The following is a 12,510-nucleotide window of genomic DNA, read 5'->3' as shown; positions in this document are numbered from 1 at the left end:
AAAAAAAAAATCCTTGGTTATTAAAAAGCATAGTGGGTTAGCTGCCTTGTCACAAGTCCTTGAAGTTGCTTAGCAATGTTATAAATATCTAAAGTGGCAGATTCCTGCTCCGCTTTTTTAGCTGAAAAGATTAACATGAAATTGCTGCATTATTTTGAATAGTGATACTGTACCTTTAGGAGCAGGAACTCAAAGTGCTGGCTTTATCTGTGGGCTGAACATTTGTGGATTACGTAGCTGTTCAGGGTTCAGTAACCCGTGCTATTCATAGCCAGAGATGTCATGAAGCAAAATTCAGCTTCTAAGAAAATAAAACAAACAGATCTCTAGGCTATCCTGTAACGCTGTCTATTAAGGACATTTCAGAGAGTCAGTCATGAGCTAGAGAGGTAGGATTTAAGGAGGGCGTGTGCCCAGTACATTGGGGGAGTTCCAGGTAGAATGAGCCACATGAAATATAGCCCTTCTCTGTCAGCAACAGTGCCATTGTTGAAATGAATGGAAATCATGTTCTTATTGTCTGCACAAAATGCATTTATTCTTAATATTATTATTGCTGTGAGAATATTGGTCTTTGTGTGAACAGGTAGGATAACGAGGGGTTTTACAAGGGTGTGGACCCTTTGTAACTAAGGCCATGTCTATATAAGCAGCGGTGCAGCTGTACTGAGTCTGGTGAAGGTGCTCTATGCCGATGGCATGCCGAGCTCTCCCGTCGGCATAATGAAACCACCTCCGTGGGCGGCAGAAGCTCTCCCACTGACATAGTGCTGTGCACGCAAGCGTTTATCGGTGTAATTTATGTCGCTCGGACCCCTGAGTGACATAAGTTATGCCAACACAGGCTGTAGTGTAGATTTAGCCTAAGTTTTTAAGATAAATGCATACTCTGGGTTTATAACTCTTTCCAGCTGAATGTTGTCAAATGCCCTGTGATGAAAGAGACAGCCTGGGAATTAAATGAAGACAAATGTTTAACTTCCAGTGTTACTGAGTTTTGACCCACATGAACCGTAATATTCTTAGGTCGAAGGTCCTTCGTCATTACTACTAGAATAAAATACTGTAACTTCAGACAGACAAGGTGGGTGAGGTGATAGCTTTTATTGGACCAAATTGTTGTTGGTGAAAGAGACAAGCTTTCAAGCTACACAGCCGACTTCTTCAGCTGGATGACAGTGTTTTTGCCGGAAGTGGTTGACTGCTGATAGCTAGGCGGAATACATCTACATGGCTATAGGTCATTGACTTGGATGGCTGGACCCTGAAAGATGCTTGTGCTATTACAGGCTAGCAAGGAGGAAACTAACACTTTTAATCCAAGTATCTTAAACTGCTGTATTCCACAGGCAAATTCGCCTCCCTCTCCAGTATCTCTGGGTATCCCAAGGGTTACCATGTTGTTTCTTCTGCAGTGTTTCTTTTCGCTTAGGTCTCACTTGGGAGGTGTTTCTCTTCATTGCACGTTCTCATCTTGGAGACACTGGGCTCACAGGATAACAAGTTGACCTGCACCCAGTACTTTGGGTTCACCAGTCTGTGTGCTCACTTTCACTGCTGCCCGTTCTGTGCCCCATCCTGAATCTCCCCTTCCTTCTTTGCAGGCAACATTTTATTGTTGCCCTTTTGACCCAAACAGTTAAACCACTGGACCCTGATATTAGCTGTTTTAGGAGAAATTGATGGAATCAGGTGTGTTCTTTGGTGCAATCCTGTTCATATACAAAGAATGAACATAGTCTTGTTTCCCTGAACACAATAGGACTCAAACAGCAGGAGACGGTTCCTTTGGTTGCAGAATATGCCTCTTTCCAGCCATTACTCTATCCAGAAGCACTTAGCTTTGTCTCAAGTTCACACTAAAGTGCTTCTCTGGCTGCATCTAGGGCATGGGTTCTCGAGAAATTTTTTGGTGGCCTCAGAGTGTGGCCACCAACTCTTGCTGGTGGCCACTCTGACAATTTTTCCTAAAATACTTAATTAACTTTAGGAAAAACAAACAAATATGCACATACACATGTCCAAATGATTGTAATTTATGTAGAGTTTTTTGCAGACAAAATAATCTACAGTTGTCTTTGTTCTTTACTGAACCTAAATATAATAGAAACACAAATAAGATGCTCCCTACCCACCTCCCCATCCAGGACTTAATTTGTCCTCCAGTTTGCTGGGGCTGCGTAAGTCTGCTGTGAAAAGTAGTATTAACATGTATATAAATATCACTTTTCACAGTAGCAGACTTACTAGCTAGCAAACACCCGACCAAACCGTCACTAGATGTGCTGCTTGTTGATTGAATTTTCAGACTCAGGGAGACATCCACTGAAGGAAAAAGCTGTAAGAGCAGTGTGGAGTTGTTCACTTTTTAGCTTTGAAATAGCTACTCTACACAGCAATGTGGTTGAGCAATGTCTGATAATAGAATTATCCTCTCAGATATTTACAGTAACTTTAGGTGAGCTCCAGAAATAACACTTCTGCGATGAGTGATGGAAAATACGTGTGCAAATGAAAGCCAGCATTTTCAAAAGCCACTAGTGATTTTGAGGGTACCTCAATCTTTGGGGGTTCAACCTGAGACCTTTTAAACGGGTCTGATTTCCAGAAGATACCGAGCACCTGCCCTCTGGAAACTGAGCCCCTTCAAGGTGTTGCATGTTGGGCACCCAAAATTTCTAGTCACTTTAAGAATATCTTGGCCTGAGCCTTTGTAAATGTGAGGATGAAAGGAAAGCTTTGCAAAATGTGCTGCCCTGATGTCTCTTTGGGCTTCTACTATACCCCATACACACAGCTTCCTGCTCATGAATGCATCACAAATATGTTAACACCAGGATATCCTGGTGATTATTCAAGTACTACATACATCTTAGGCAGGGCTTCCCAGCAGTATTAAGACTCATCACAGGTGCAACTCTTTAGAAGACTTGTTGATCCCAACCCCAGCATCTGGTGTCCTTTTAATTCTACCCACTTGTACACAGGCATTGTCTAAATTTACATGATCACATTCTGTTTCTCAAATGCAGTATATTAGACAGTTTAGGGAAAAGTCTTGGATACAAACATGGAGCATGCTGTAATTTTTCATGTACATTCAAACTTTGTTGGAATGGTCCAGTTATCTTCATGTATTTAGACTTTCCATGGGACTGATGTCTTACTGGTATGTATTTTACTCATTTAGCAAGTTCTACAGTTTCTCCAGCATGCAGCACAGCAAACTTTAGGTGCAGTTCAGAGCAGTAAACTAATATACTTAGTTTGTAGTTGTACTTAACTACAAACTACAAACATCGACTGGGGATTACAGTCGATGAGAAGCTGGATATAAGTCAGCAGTGTGCCATTGTTGCCAAGAAGACCAACGGCATATTGGGCTGTATTAGTAGGAGCATTGCCAGCAGATCGAGGGAAGTGATTATTCCTCTCTATTCGGCACTGGTGAGGCCACACCTGGAGTACTGTGTCCAGTTTTGGTCCCATCAACTACAGAAGGGATGTGGACAAATTGGAGAGAGTCCAGCGGAGGGCAATGAAAATGATTAGGGGGCTGGGGCACATGACTTTATGAGGAGAGGCTGAGGGAATTGGGGTTATTTAGTCTGCAGGAGAGAAGAGTGAAGGGCGATTTGATAGCAGCCTTCAACTACCTGAAGGGGGTTCCAAAGAGAATAGGTCTAGACTGTTCTCAGTGGTGGCAGATGACAGAACAAGGAGCAATGGTCTCAAGTTGCAGTGGGGGAGGTCTAGGTTTGATATTAGGAAACACTATTTCACTAGGAGGGTGATGAAGCACTCCATCCTTGAGGTTTTTAAGGCCGAGCTTGACAAAGCCCTGGTTGGGATGATTTAGATGGTGTTGGTCCTGCTTTGAGTAGGGGGTTGGACTAGATGACCTCCTGAGGTCTCTTTCAATCTTGAACTTCTATGATACATGATTTATGTATGCCGGCTAAATTTCACTACTGCTCTGTAGTACTTAATATGTTGTAACTGTACTATTCATATAAATGACTTTAACTGCCTCTGGGTGCTATGCAGAGTAGAAGACTCTCCACTTGTCTAAGGTTGTACAAAATGTATATCATACTGATTTAGACCGTCCTTATGCTTTGGTGTGCAACCTTCACTTTGTCTCTTCCTGGTTTGAGTGCTTAACCAAACAGGCACTTTTCTCAACAGTCAAATTTATTTAGGAGTTTAGGAGGAGGGGAGCAATAATCAGAATGTAGAAATGCGTGTTTGGCTAGATGTGGCCAGACCACTCTATTCCATGCAGCTGCAGGAGCAAGCCGCTCGTCTTTAGAACTAATTCACTTGCCATTTGTACAGTACAAGACACAGTGAATGAAGCAAGAATGTCCACAACCCCTTGTCTCATTCAGTGTGCCTTCAACTAGTTGATCACTGTCCAGCTGAGTACAAAGGCTAGTACCAGAAACTTCAGAGGAAGGTACAAGAAACTCTTGATAGACAATTATGAAATAACCTGCCTATAGGGAAAAGTTTTCCTGCAACACACATCATTTAGTAGATGGCTTATGCCCTGAAGCAGGAGGGTTGATAAACCTTCTAAAACTCTTTAATCGTGTCTGTTGTACATGTATTTTCTCATATAAACATCTAATCTTTCCATGCGTTAACTATGCTGTGGTTTCTTTTGTCTGCTTTAAATGGATCACCTTTAACTATAAGAGGGTTGGGTGGGTTTACTCCAATACGTATGCTGGAGCGAGTTCCTTTAGTATTGCTGCATTTTGGGGGTTCTGTCTCTTCAGAAAGCCTGCACTTCAGCACAGGTCCATTGTAACAGATTTCATATTGATAAAAATAGAATTTTGACTTCTAAATGTGTATATTCCAAGAAAGCATTAGTTGTGACAGAAAGGCAAGTTGAAGGCTTTGAGGAATGCACAGCAGGATTTGTTCACATTCTGAAGTCTGATTGTGAATGAGGTTACACGTTTCTGGATTTATTTAATTCTGTATCGAGACTTGAAGGAGGTAGGGGTGTACGGGATCACAGACAGTATGCAGAGTGAGCCTTTTAATGGGGTTGGCTTACAGGGGAGCATAGAATGTGTCTAACAGGTTAACATTTCAGAAGTCATTGCTTGAAGATACTACAATGAACATGGTAGTTGCAGCAATCAGCCAGGTGCTGGGTGGCCCTAGGAAAGCAGCAGTGTGTGCCCTAAACAGGAGTAGATGGTGTACTTTCCACTGACTACATTAAAACACTGTAGTGTGTATGAAATGGCATGACTTGCAAATCAGAAGTATCTGATTTTAAGTGTTCCTGACCCTTTCTTTCAGGTCGTATCTGACTCCTGTGCGGGATGAGGAAGCAGAATCACTAAGGAAGGCCCGATCCAGACAGGCCCGCCAGACTCGTAGGTCTACACAGGTGCGGAGTGAAATTCCTGGTGGCCCTGCAGCAGGGTAGCAGGCAAACTGGCATCTAATGGGCAGCGGTATCTTGTTCTGCTAGTCCATCACCATACACTTTGGACTTGTCTGGGGAGACAGGAGGGGAATTGGGTGGTGGCCTACAAAAGGTGCCAAGGCAACTCTACAGTCCGTTGATCGGAGAAGTCTTTGTACACCTCTTGGGTCTCAAAGCCCTTTACAGACTAAGTGACCATAAACAATACACAAGGGCAGGGGTGGCCAACCTGAGCCTGAGAAGGAGCCAGAATTTACCAATGTAGATTGCCAAAGAGCCACAGTAATACGTCAGTAGACCCATCATCAACTCCTGCTCCCAGTGTCTCCCGCCTGCCAGCAGCCCCGCCGTCCCGTGCCTCCTGCCCACCACAGTCAGCTGTTTCACAGTGTGCAGAAGGCTCTGGGGGAGGAAGGGGGAAGAGCGAGGGCACGGCAGGCTCAGGGGAAAGGGCAGAAGCCTTGGGGGAAGGAGTGGAGTGGGGTCAGGATCTGGGGCAGAACCGGGGGTTGAACAGTGAGCACCCCGGCACATTGAAAAGTTTGCGCCTGTAGCTCCAGCCTCAGAGTCGGCACCTATGCAAGGAGCCACAGGTTGGCCACCCCTGCACAAGGGTCATTTAATTTGCTGAAATGCAGCCACTTATAGGGTGCAACATGACATCCTTTTTACAGCCAGCAAGAACGTTACACAGTTCGGAACAGAAAACAAACACATATCCATTTTAAACTTCAAGAAGAAATGGGTTAGCAGATTGCAGTTCTCCAGCTCTTAACTTGGCTGGGACAGTTTTCCAGGATGTGTGAGCAGCTCTCTAAAGTTCTATCAGTGTTTTGTTACAAATACTGACAGGTTTCAGAGTAGCAGCCGTGTTAGTCTGTATTTGTAACAAGAAAAGGAGTACCTGTGGCACCTTAGAGACTAACAAATTTATTAGAGCATAAGCTTTCGTGAGCTAGCTCACGAAAGCTTATGCTCTAATAAATTTGTTAGTCTCTAAGGTGCCACGGGTACTCCTTTTCTTGTTACAAATACTGATTGTCTTTGTTTGAAGTGATTACAACCAGGCTGACATCCAGTTCACATCCTTGCCATTCAAACCATTTTACCTCAAACTTGTTTAAAAACAAGCTATATATTTGAGCTACATAAGTGCAGGAAAATAAGGCCACATGCTGAAGGCAGCGTGTGTATGTATATGTTGATTTAACTCATCAGTATTTTTAAATGACTTCTCTTTTTGCAGGTAGGAAGTCCAAAATGACTTGCTAGTTTGGTTTTGGTGGAGGAGGGAACAAAGCAGTCTCATTTTAAATTGTTAATATTTCTACTAATCAGTGTTCTAATGGAGAAAATAGAAATGATCACATTACTATGAATTTACACTGACATGAGGACCATCCAAAATTCGAGAAAAATATGGGTGGTCTGTTAGAGGCACAGGTGCCATCACTAATCCCATAAGAATCCCCCTGTCTGCGTGGTTACCAGCTTCAGTAAACATACCAGATGAGTAGACTAAGTTGTCACCCATTATTGCAAAAATGTGTAATAAAGTGTTTGTAATATACCTGCCGATGTTTTTGTGGGCTGAAGTCAGACATACAGCAGTATCAGACGGAAATTCAGAGAGTAGGCTGAATCAAATTTCTTTGAATGCAACTCTAGGCACCCATCCCATAAATTAAACACCACAAAGTGAATTTAAACCAAGAACTGCCCATAAATATATCCAGCTCAGCCCAAGTCATTCACAGCAGCCTTAGTGAAAAGAGAAGATGGGCTTTGCAACATGCCTGGAAGGCTAACTGATCTGGGCTCTGGTGGATCAAGGCTTGCATTCTGTCTTGCATTCCAGTCTCCACTCAGACAGCTGTGCCTCTTTCCACAACACCATAGGCTTCATATCTATCAGCTGCACAATTTAAAAATTCAGAAACAAATGTACTTAGTCTCTGTACAACAGTGGCCCACAGAACCCAGGAGAGGGGTAAACTTTCCAGAAATCAGTTTAGTGTTCAAGGTCTCTTTCCAAGGATCTGGCTCCTTAACTCCCATCTCCAAGAAAGGTGAGGGTGTTATACATTCAGAAAGGGAATTAATGTGTCTGGTAGTCATGTGAATTATGATGAGATTGTTGCCATATGGGGGTTAGTCCTTTCTGTGTTTATAGGAATATTACTTCTCTGTCTGAATTTGGTAACTTTACACATTGAAGCCTGTAGTTGATGGTTACCATTTGTGGCTTAGTCTAGAGTATATCAGACTGAACCACCATCAGAAGTGTGTGTGTGTAATAGAATAAAAAGTAAAATCCTGTGATGAGGAAGTGGCTGGAGAAAATATATATTGGGGTGCTATAGTCCAGACATTCAGACAGGCACATGTGGTGAGCTCTAGTAAGTGTTCCTGGGAACAGGTAATTCAACGTACCCCCTCCAGATGTATACAAGCTAAGGCTATAGTTCTGGTTGCTGGTAACATTGCAAGCTCCTTTGCTCTTCACTCTTGCAGCTTGATGCTCTGCACTGAGTTTGCTTCTGAGGAGTCCAGTGATGATGCATGTTAGCTGAGAAGTATTAAATGCTATCCCAGTCTATTACTTTATATAAGGTAGGGTCAAGAGACCTCTGTCAGGATCAAGACCCATTGTCCTAGACAATGTAGACAGGTGGTACCTGTCTTGAAGAACTTGCTATCTAACTATAGAGAAGGGTTTTGTCAGGTGCACGATGCACATAAATCAGCATGTGTAACTGATGCAGTCTTACCCCTTTTCCAGGGTGTGACACTCACAGACCTTCAAGAGGCAGAACGAACTTTCAGCCGGTCTCGAGTGGAGCGGCAAGCTCAGGAACAACAAAGTGAGAAATCTGAGAGCACTGAGGGCAGCAGTGAGAGACGGGAGGAGACTCGGCCCTGGTGGAATAGAAACCAGGATGAGGAGGTGATCTCTCTATCCGTACTAGCTGCTACTTGCGAGTTCAGTGGTTTGGGACAACTGAGATTGAGTAAAATTCTTCTGTCTCCTTGTGGAATTGCAACTAGGAGGATTAGTTCAGTCAGAAGTGACCCAGGCCTGATTGATCTAGACATGTGGGTACTTGAAAATTTAGCTGTGTATAGTGTTGCTGTATTATGGCTCAGCTATTCCTTTGTTCTCGACTTGTCTGACGAGAAGTGTTATGTCAAAATAAATCATGAAAGTAACAATACCATGGAATGCAAAGGCTAATAAAAAGAGAATTGTGCCACAGTTCCTCTCTTCTGACAATAAGGGTAAGGACTGAAGCCTAGCATCTGAAGAAGTGGGATTTTTTACCCTATGAAAGCTTATGCCCAGATAAATCTATTAGTCTTTAAGGTACCTCCGGACTCCTCATTGTTCTAACCTTAATGTTCCTCTACAGATGTTTTGAATGTAGTTGGTGGATTCAGGTGATTGTGGCGGCGGGAGGGCAGGGATAGAGAAGTCTCATAGGAGGTCATCATCTCCCCAGGCATTACATTTATTTGGACTCTTGAACCCAAGTGGCTTTTCTTACATAGAGAATACTTATTGCAAAATGAACATCCAGCTGGAGTTAAGTCAATGAAACCACAAGAAGTATTTTTAAACAGATGAGTTGTGCTCCATTGACTTGACTTCCAAGCCTGTAACACAACTGTTAATCTTATCACTGACATGTACCGTTCTTTTACTTGGAAGCTGATTAACAACCACATGACAGGAAAAGAAGCCTGAATCCAGCAACTCTTTAGTAGATATTACACACCTAGCAAGCACCCTGGAAGTCTGATATTTCTACTAATCATCTTCTATAGGCCAGATTGGCTTTTCCCACAAAATGTACTCTCAGCTTTTTGCAGCTCCCTGTCTCATCTCACTGTGAACAAAGTCCTGTGGTGATGGTCTCCTATATCTCTGCAGGAGTGACATTGCTGTACTGACCAAACACTTTAGTGGGGACAGATATATAATGGTCCTGTCTCTTTTGTCCCCTTTAGACTCTGGACAGTTCGTTCCTATAAAGGATACCTGCTAGTCTTGGCAGTATGGGTCAAGCAAGGCTGCTATTCTGTCTTCAAGCTGTGTTCAGATTGTGCCTGTGGAATCCAAAATTACTTCAAAAACAAACAAAAACCTGTTTTCTTTTCTTCCGCTCACTCCAGCTAGATGGAATGCATTTTATGCTGTTTTCCTAATCTGTCCTCTGTGGCAAGGTGTGGTTTATCCAACAGCAGTGTGGAGGGCTGTAAATGCCAAGTGATTACATCCATTAGCTAAAGTCCAGCTCTCCTTGTCGTTAGCTTTCTGCTAACCTTTATTTATGGCTCTGTTTATTTACAGTCTGTCTATCGGCGATTAAGGTGTCCAGCACAAACAGACAAACCCATAACACCAGTATCTCCCTCTACATCGTCCCCTTCTCTTTACACAAGTTCTTACCTGGCCCGGACAAGCAGATCTCTGGGCCCTGATTCTGTGAACCCAGCAGACTTCCAAAGCACAGCCACTGAGATGGAGAAGAATGGTACGTACCTCCTAAAATGAGAAGACAACCCAAGCATTTTGGGTTAAGGTGTTTAATGAATAAGCAATATCCTCAGTGTACATAGCCTGAGATTCTAGGTTTATTTCCTGCTCTTCCAGCAGGGGACTGGTACAAGTGGGCTGCCAGCTTGTCAGATGTGTATGTAAACAGAATGACTGAAAGAGGGTATCCAAGTCCCTTATGAAGTGTCCATTTTTATTGCCTTTGCAGACATGAATAAGAGGTGGTGGCTTTTTCTTTGACCATCTACTGGGAGGGAACATCTAGATCCTCCAGGAAGCGGTGGTAGAGAACTTGACTAATGTAACTCCTCCCTCAGAATCCTGATAAGCTAATGCCCCTGCATGGTGTTGGGAGCTATGCAGATAAAGGGACAACCACTGTCTGGGCCCGTCTAGAAGAAAGAAGTGCAAAATATCAGGTGTAGTGGGGAATAAACATCTCTTATGTTTAATGACTGAGGTGTAGTACAACATGAGCCCTTTCTTGGTGATGGAAACCAGTTTGAAAATGTTACCAGGGCTTTGAGAAAAGCACATAGGTAAATCATTTAAACCAAAGCAGTCTGTCCTTATTTGGCTAGAGTGTGAAGATCAGGATTTAGATGATAGATCTCCAAACAAGCAGTCAATCCGAGAGAGGCGGCGGCCAAAGGAGAGGCGAAGAGGCACTGGAATCTCTTTCTGGACAAAAGATGTGAGTGACCTTGTTGGGGTGGGAGAAAAGGGAATTTGTTCTACAGCATTCCAAATGGATTTGCTTCTGGTTATGAATAGGACAGCTGCATCCTGTTAGCTTAGTGTATAGGCCTGAAAGGTGCCAGGAAGAAAAGCTCTGTGTAAGCTTGAAAGCTTCTCTCTCTCACCAACAGAAGCTGGTCCAGTAAAATATATTACCTCACTCATCTTGTCCTTTAAAGTTTATCAAATGGGAGGTAATTGGAGAAGCTCTGAGATAAGCACCATCCCCTGCCTTTGAGAATCTGCCTTTGATTACTGAGACTTAAAGTTCCTTTTTACAGTCCCTTTCTCAAAATCTTTCCACAGTTACCTAGATATCAGGAATCCGCACCTCTCTCTCTTGAAAAGCCTAGTCACCTAAATATCAGGAAATCCAAACCTTGCTGCTATGGAAGTTATTACCCCTACATGGCTCCATTTATTTTTTTCTTCCTCTCTAGGATGATGAGGTTGATGGGAATGAGGAAGTGAAGGAGTCTCGGGTAAGTGAGGATCCAATGATGTAGATTGCCTTAATATCTACCTTACTGTTATCTACATTTTGATGGCAGCAGGACTGCTGTGAATTCAGTTATATTTGTTAAGAAAAGTGTGTCTGTCTGAACAGCACATTGCCTCCAAGCCTGGTATTCACTCCAGTTCTGTGAAGCAGATTGCTTGCTGATCTTTCCTCGGGAAGATATGGCACACATACACATTGAATCTGCCGTTCTGTGAGGTCTGTGTAGTCTGATTGTCAAGGAAACTTGAAGGGTTGTAACAGAGGCAGTGAGATAAAGGCTGTGCTAGGGATCTAATATACTGTATCAAAAGGCTGACTGCAGAATTTGGGAAGTGTGGCTATCACAGGTCGCAAGGGAAGCAGAGATCTCTCAACTCAGAATGTGGCTCAATAGAGTAAGAGGGATTCATTCTAACTTAGAAAACAAGTATATTTGTACTTGCCATGCCTGCACCCTTGTCTTGTTCTGGGTTTCAGGCTTTCTATTCTTCTGTCCCCTACAACTGGAACAATCTCTCTATTCTCCAAATTTCTTCAAATCCCTCTTCCTTTCTTTCATCAATAATTGCCAAACCTTCCATTGCCTGAACAGTTTAATATCTTGCCTTGTTTTTGGTCTTGTCTGTCCTGGGCTGAGACATGCTTGGGGCCAGGAACATGTCTTAGTCTGTTGAACCAAGTTAGTTCCAAAACCATCAGTGCATCATTTGTTAGACCGTGAGAAAAATAATAGCTGTTCAAGGCTCCAGAAGTATTTCACTGGTGGTTGACATCAGGTGCCAGCATGGGCATATGATTTTATTGTTTAAAAAGAACCCAATTTCATTCAATGCAAATGGCTTTTTTCACATATTTTGCTACCCAGATCATTTTGCGGCATGGCGGTTGGTGGCACTGTGTTTTAATCAATTGTTGAGGGATCCATATTCAATTCTGTGGTGTTACAAATGAAGTTTTCTTTGTCATAGATGCTTGTCCTTTCCTTAAAAACACCCTGCTTTGACTCGGCCTGATACAAGTGAATCTGATAGGGATGACTGCTTATCGTACGATTGCATAAAGTTGCTTGTGCCAGCCTTCCCTTGTAGAGCACTAAAAAATGGAACTCAAGATGTTCTTCCCAAACTCTGTATTGTAGACAGAGCGGTAGCACCATAATTCCCATTGTTAGAACCTGCTTTCAGTTGCTTAAAAATTGCCAAACTTTAATCATTTGAGCTGAAATGTTCCATGCCAGGGGTCTGCCTGAAGCTGAAACTT

General features: G+C 42.9%; 1 protein-coding gene across 8 annotated transcripts in view; it reads left to right on the top strand.

Annotated features, from left to right (window-relative positions):
* Positions 1 to 12,510, top strand: part of PPP1R12B (protein phosphatase 1 regulatory subunit 12B) — a 166,739-nt gene that overhangs the window by 92,442 nt on the left and 61,787 nt on the right. For all 8 annotated transcript variants that reach the window (XM_043500641.1, XM_038379522.2, XM_038379521.2 and 5 more), the window contains 5 exons: positions 5,323 to 5,413; positions 8,235 to 8,399; positions 9,804 to 9,987; positions 10,592 to 10,704; positions 11,189 to 11,230. In XM_043500641.1, the coding sequence (XP_043356576.1) occupies positions 5,323 to 5,413; positions 8,235 to 8,399; positions 9,804 to 9,987; positions 10,592 to 10,704; positions 11,189 to 11,230 (595 nt within the window). The remainder of the gene's footprint in view (positions 1 to 5,322; positions 5,414 to 8,234; positions 8,400 to 9,803; positions 9,988 to 10,591; positions 10,705 to 11,188; positions 11,231 to 12,510) is intronic.

Source organism: Dermochelys coriacea, chromosome 21 (assembly GCF_009764565.3).
Source record: "Dermochelys coriacea isolate rDerCor1 chromosome 21, rDerCor1.pri.v4, whole genome shotgun sequence".
In the NCBI taxonomy this organism is placed as follows: domain Eukaryota; kingdom Metazoa; phylum Chordata; order Testudines; family Dermochelyidae; genus Dermochelys; species Dermochelys coriacea.
Note: the sequence above shows the minus strand (reverse complement) of the source record. Positions and strands in the feature narration are given on the sequence as shown.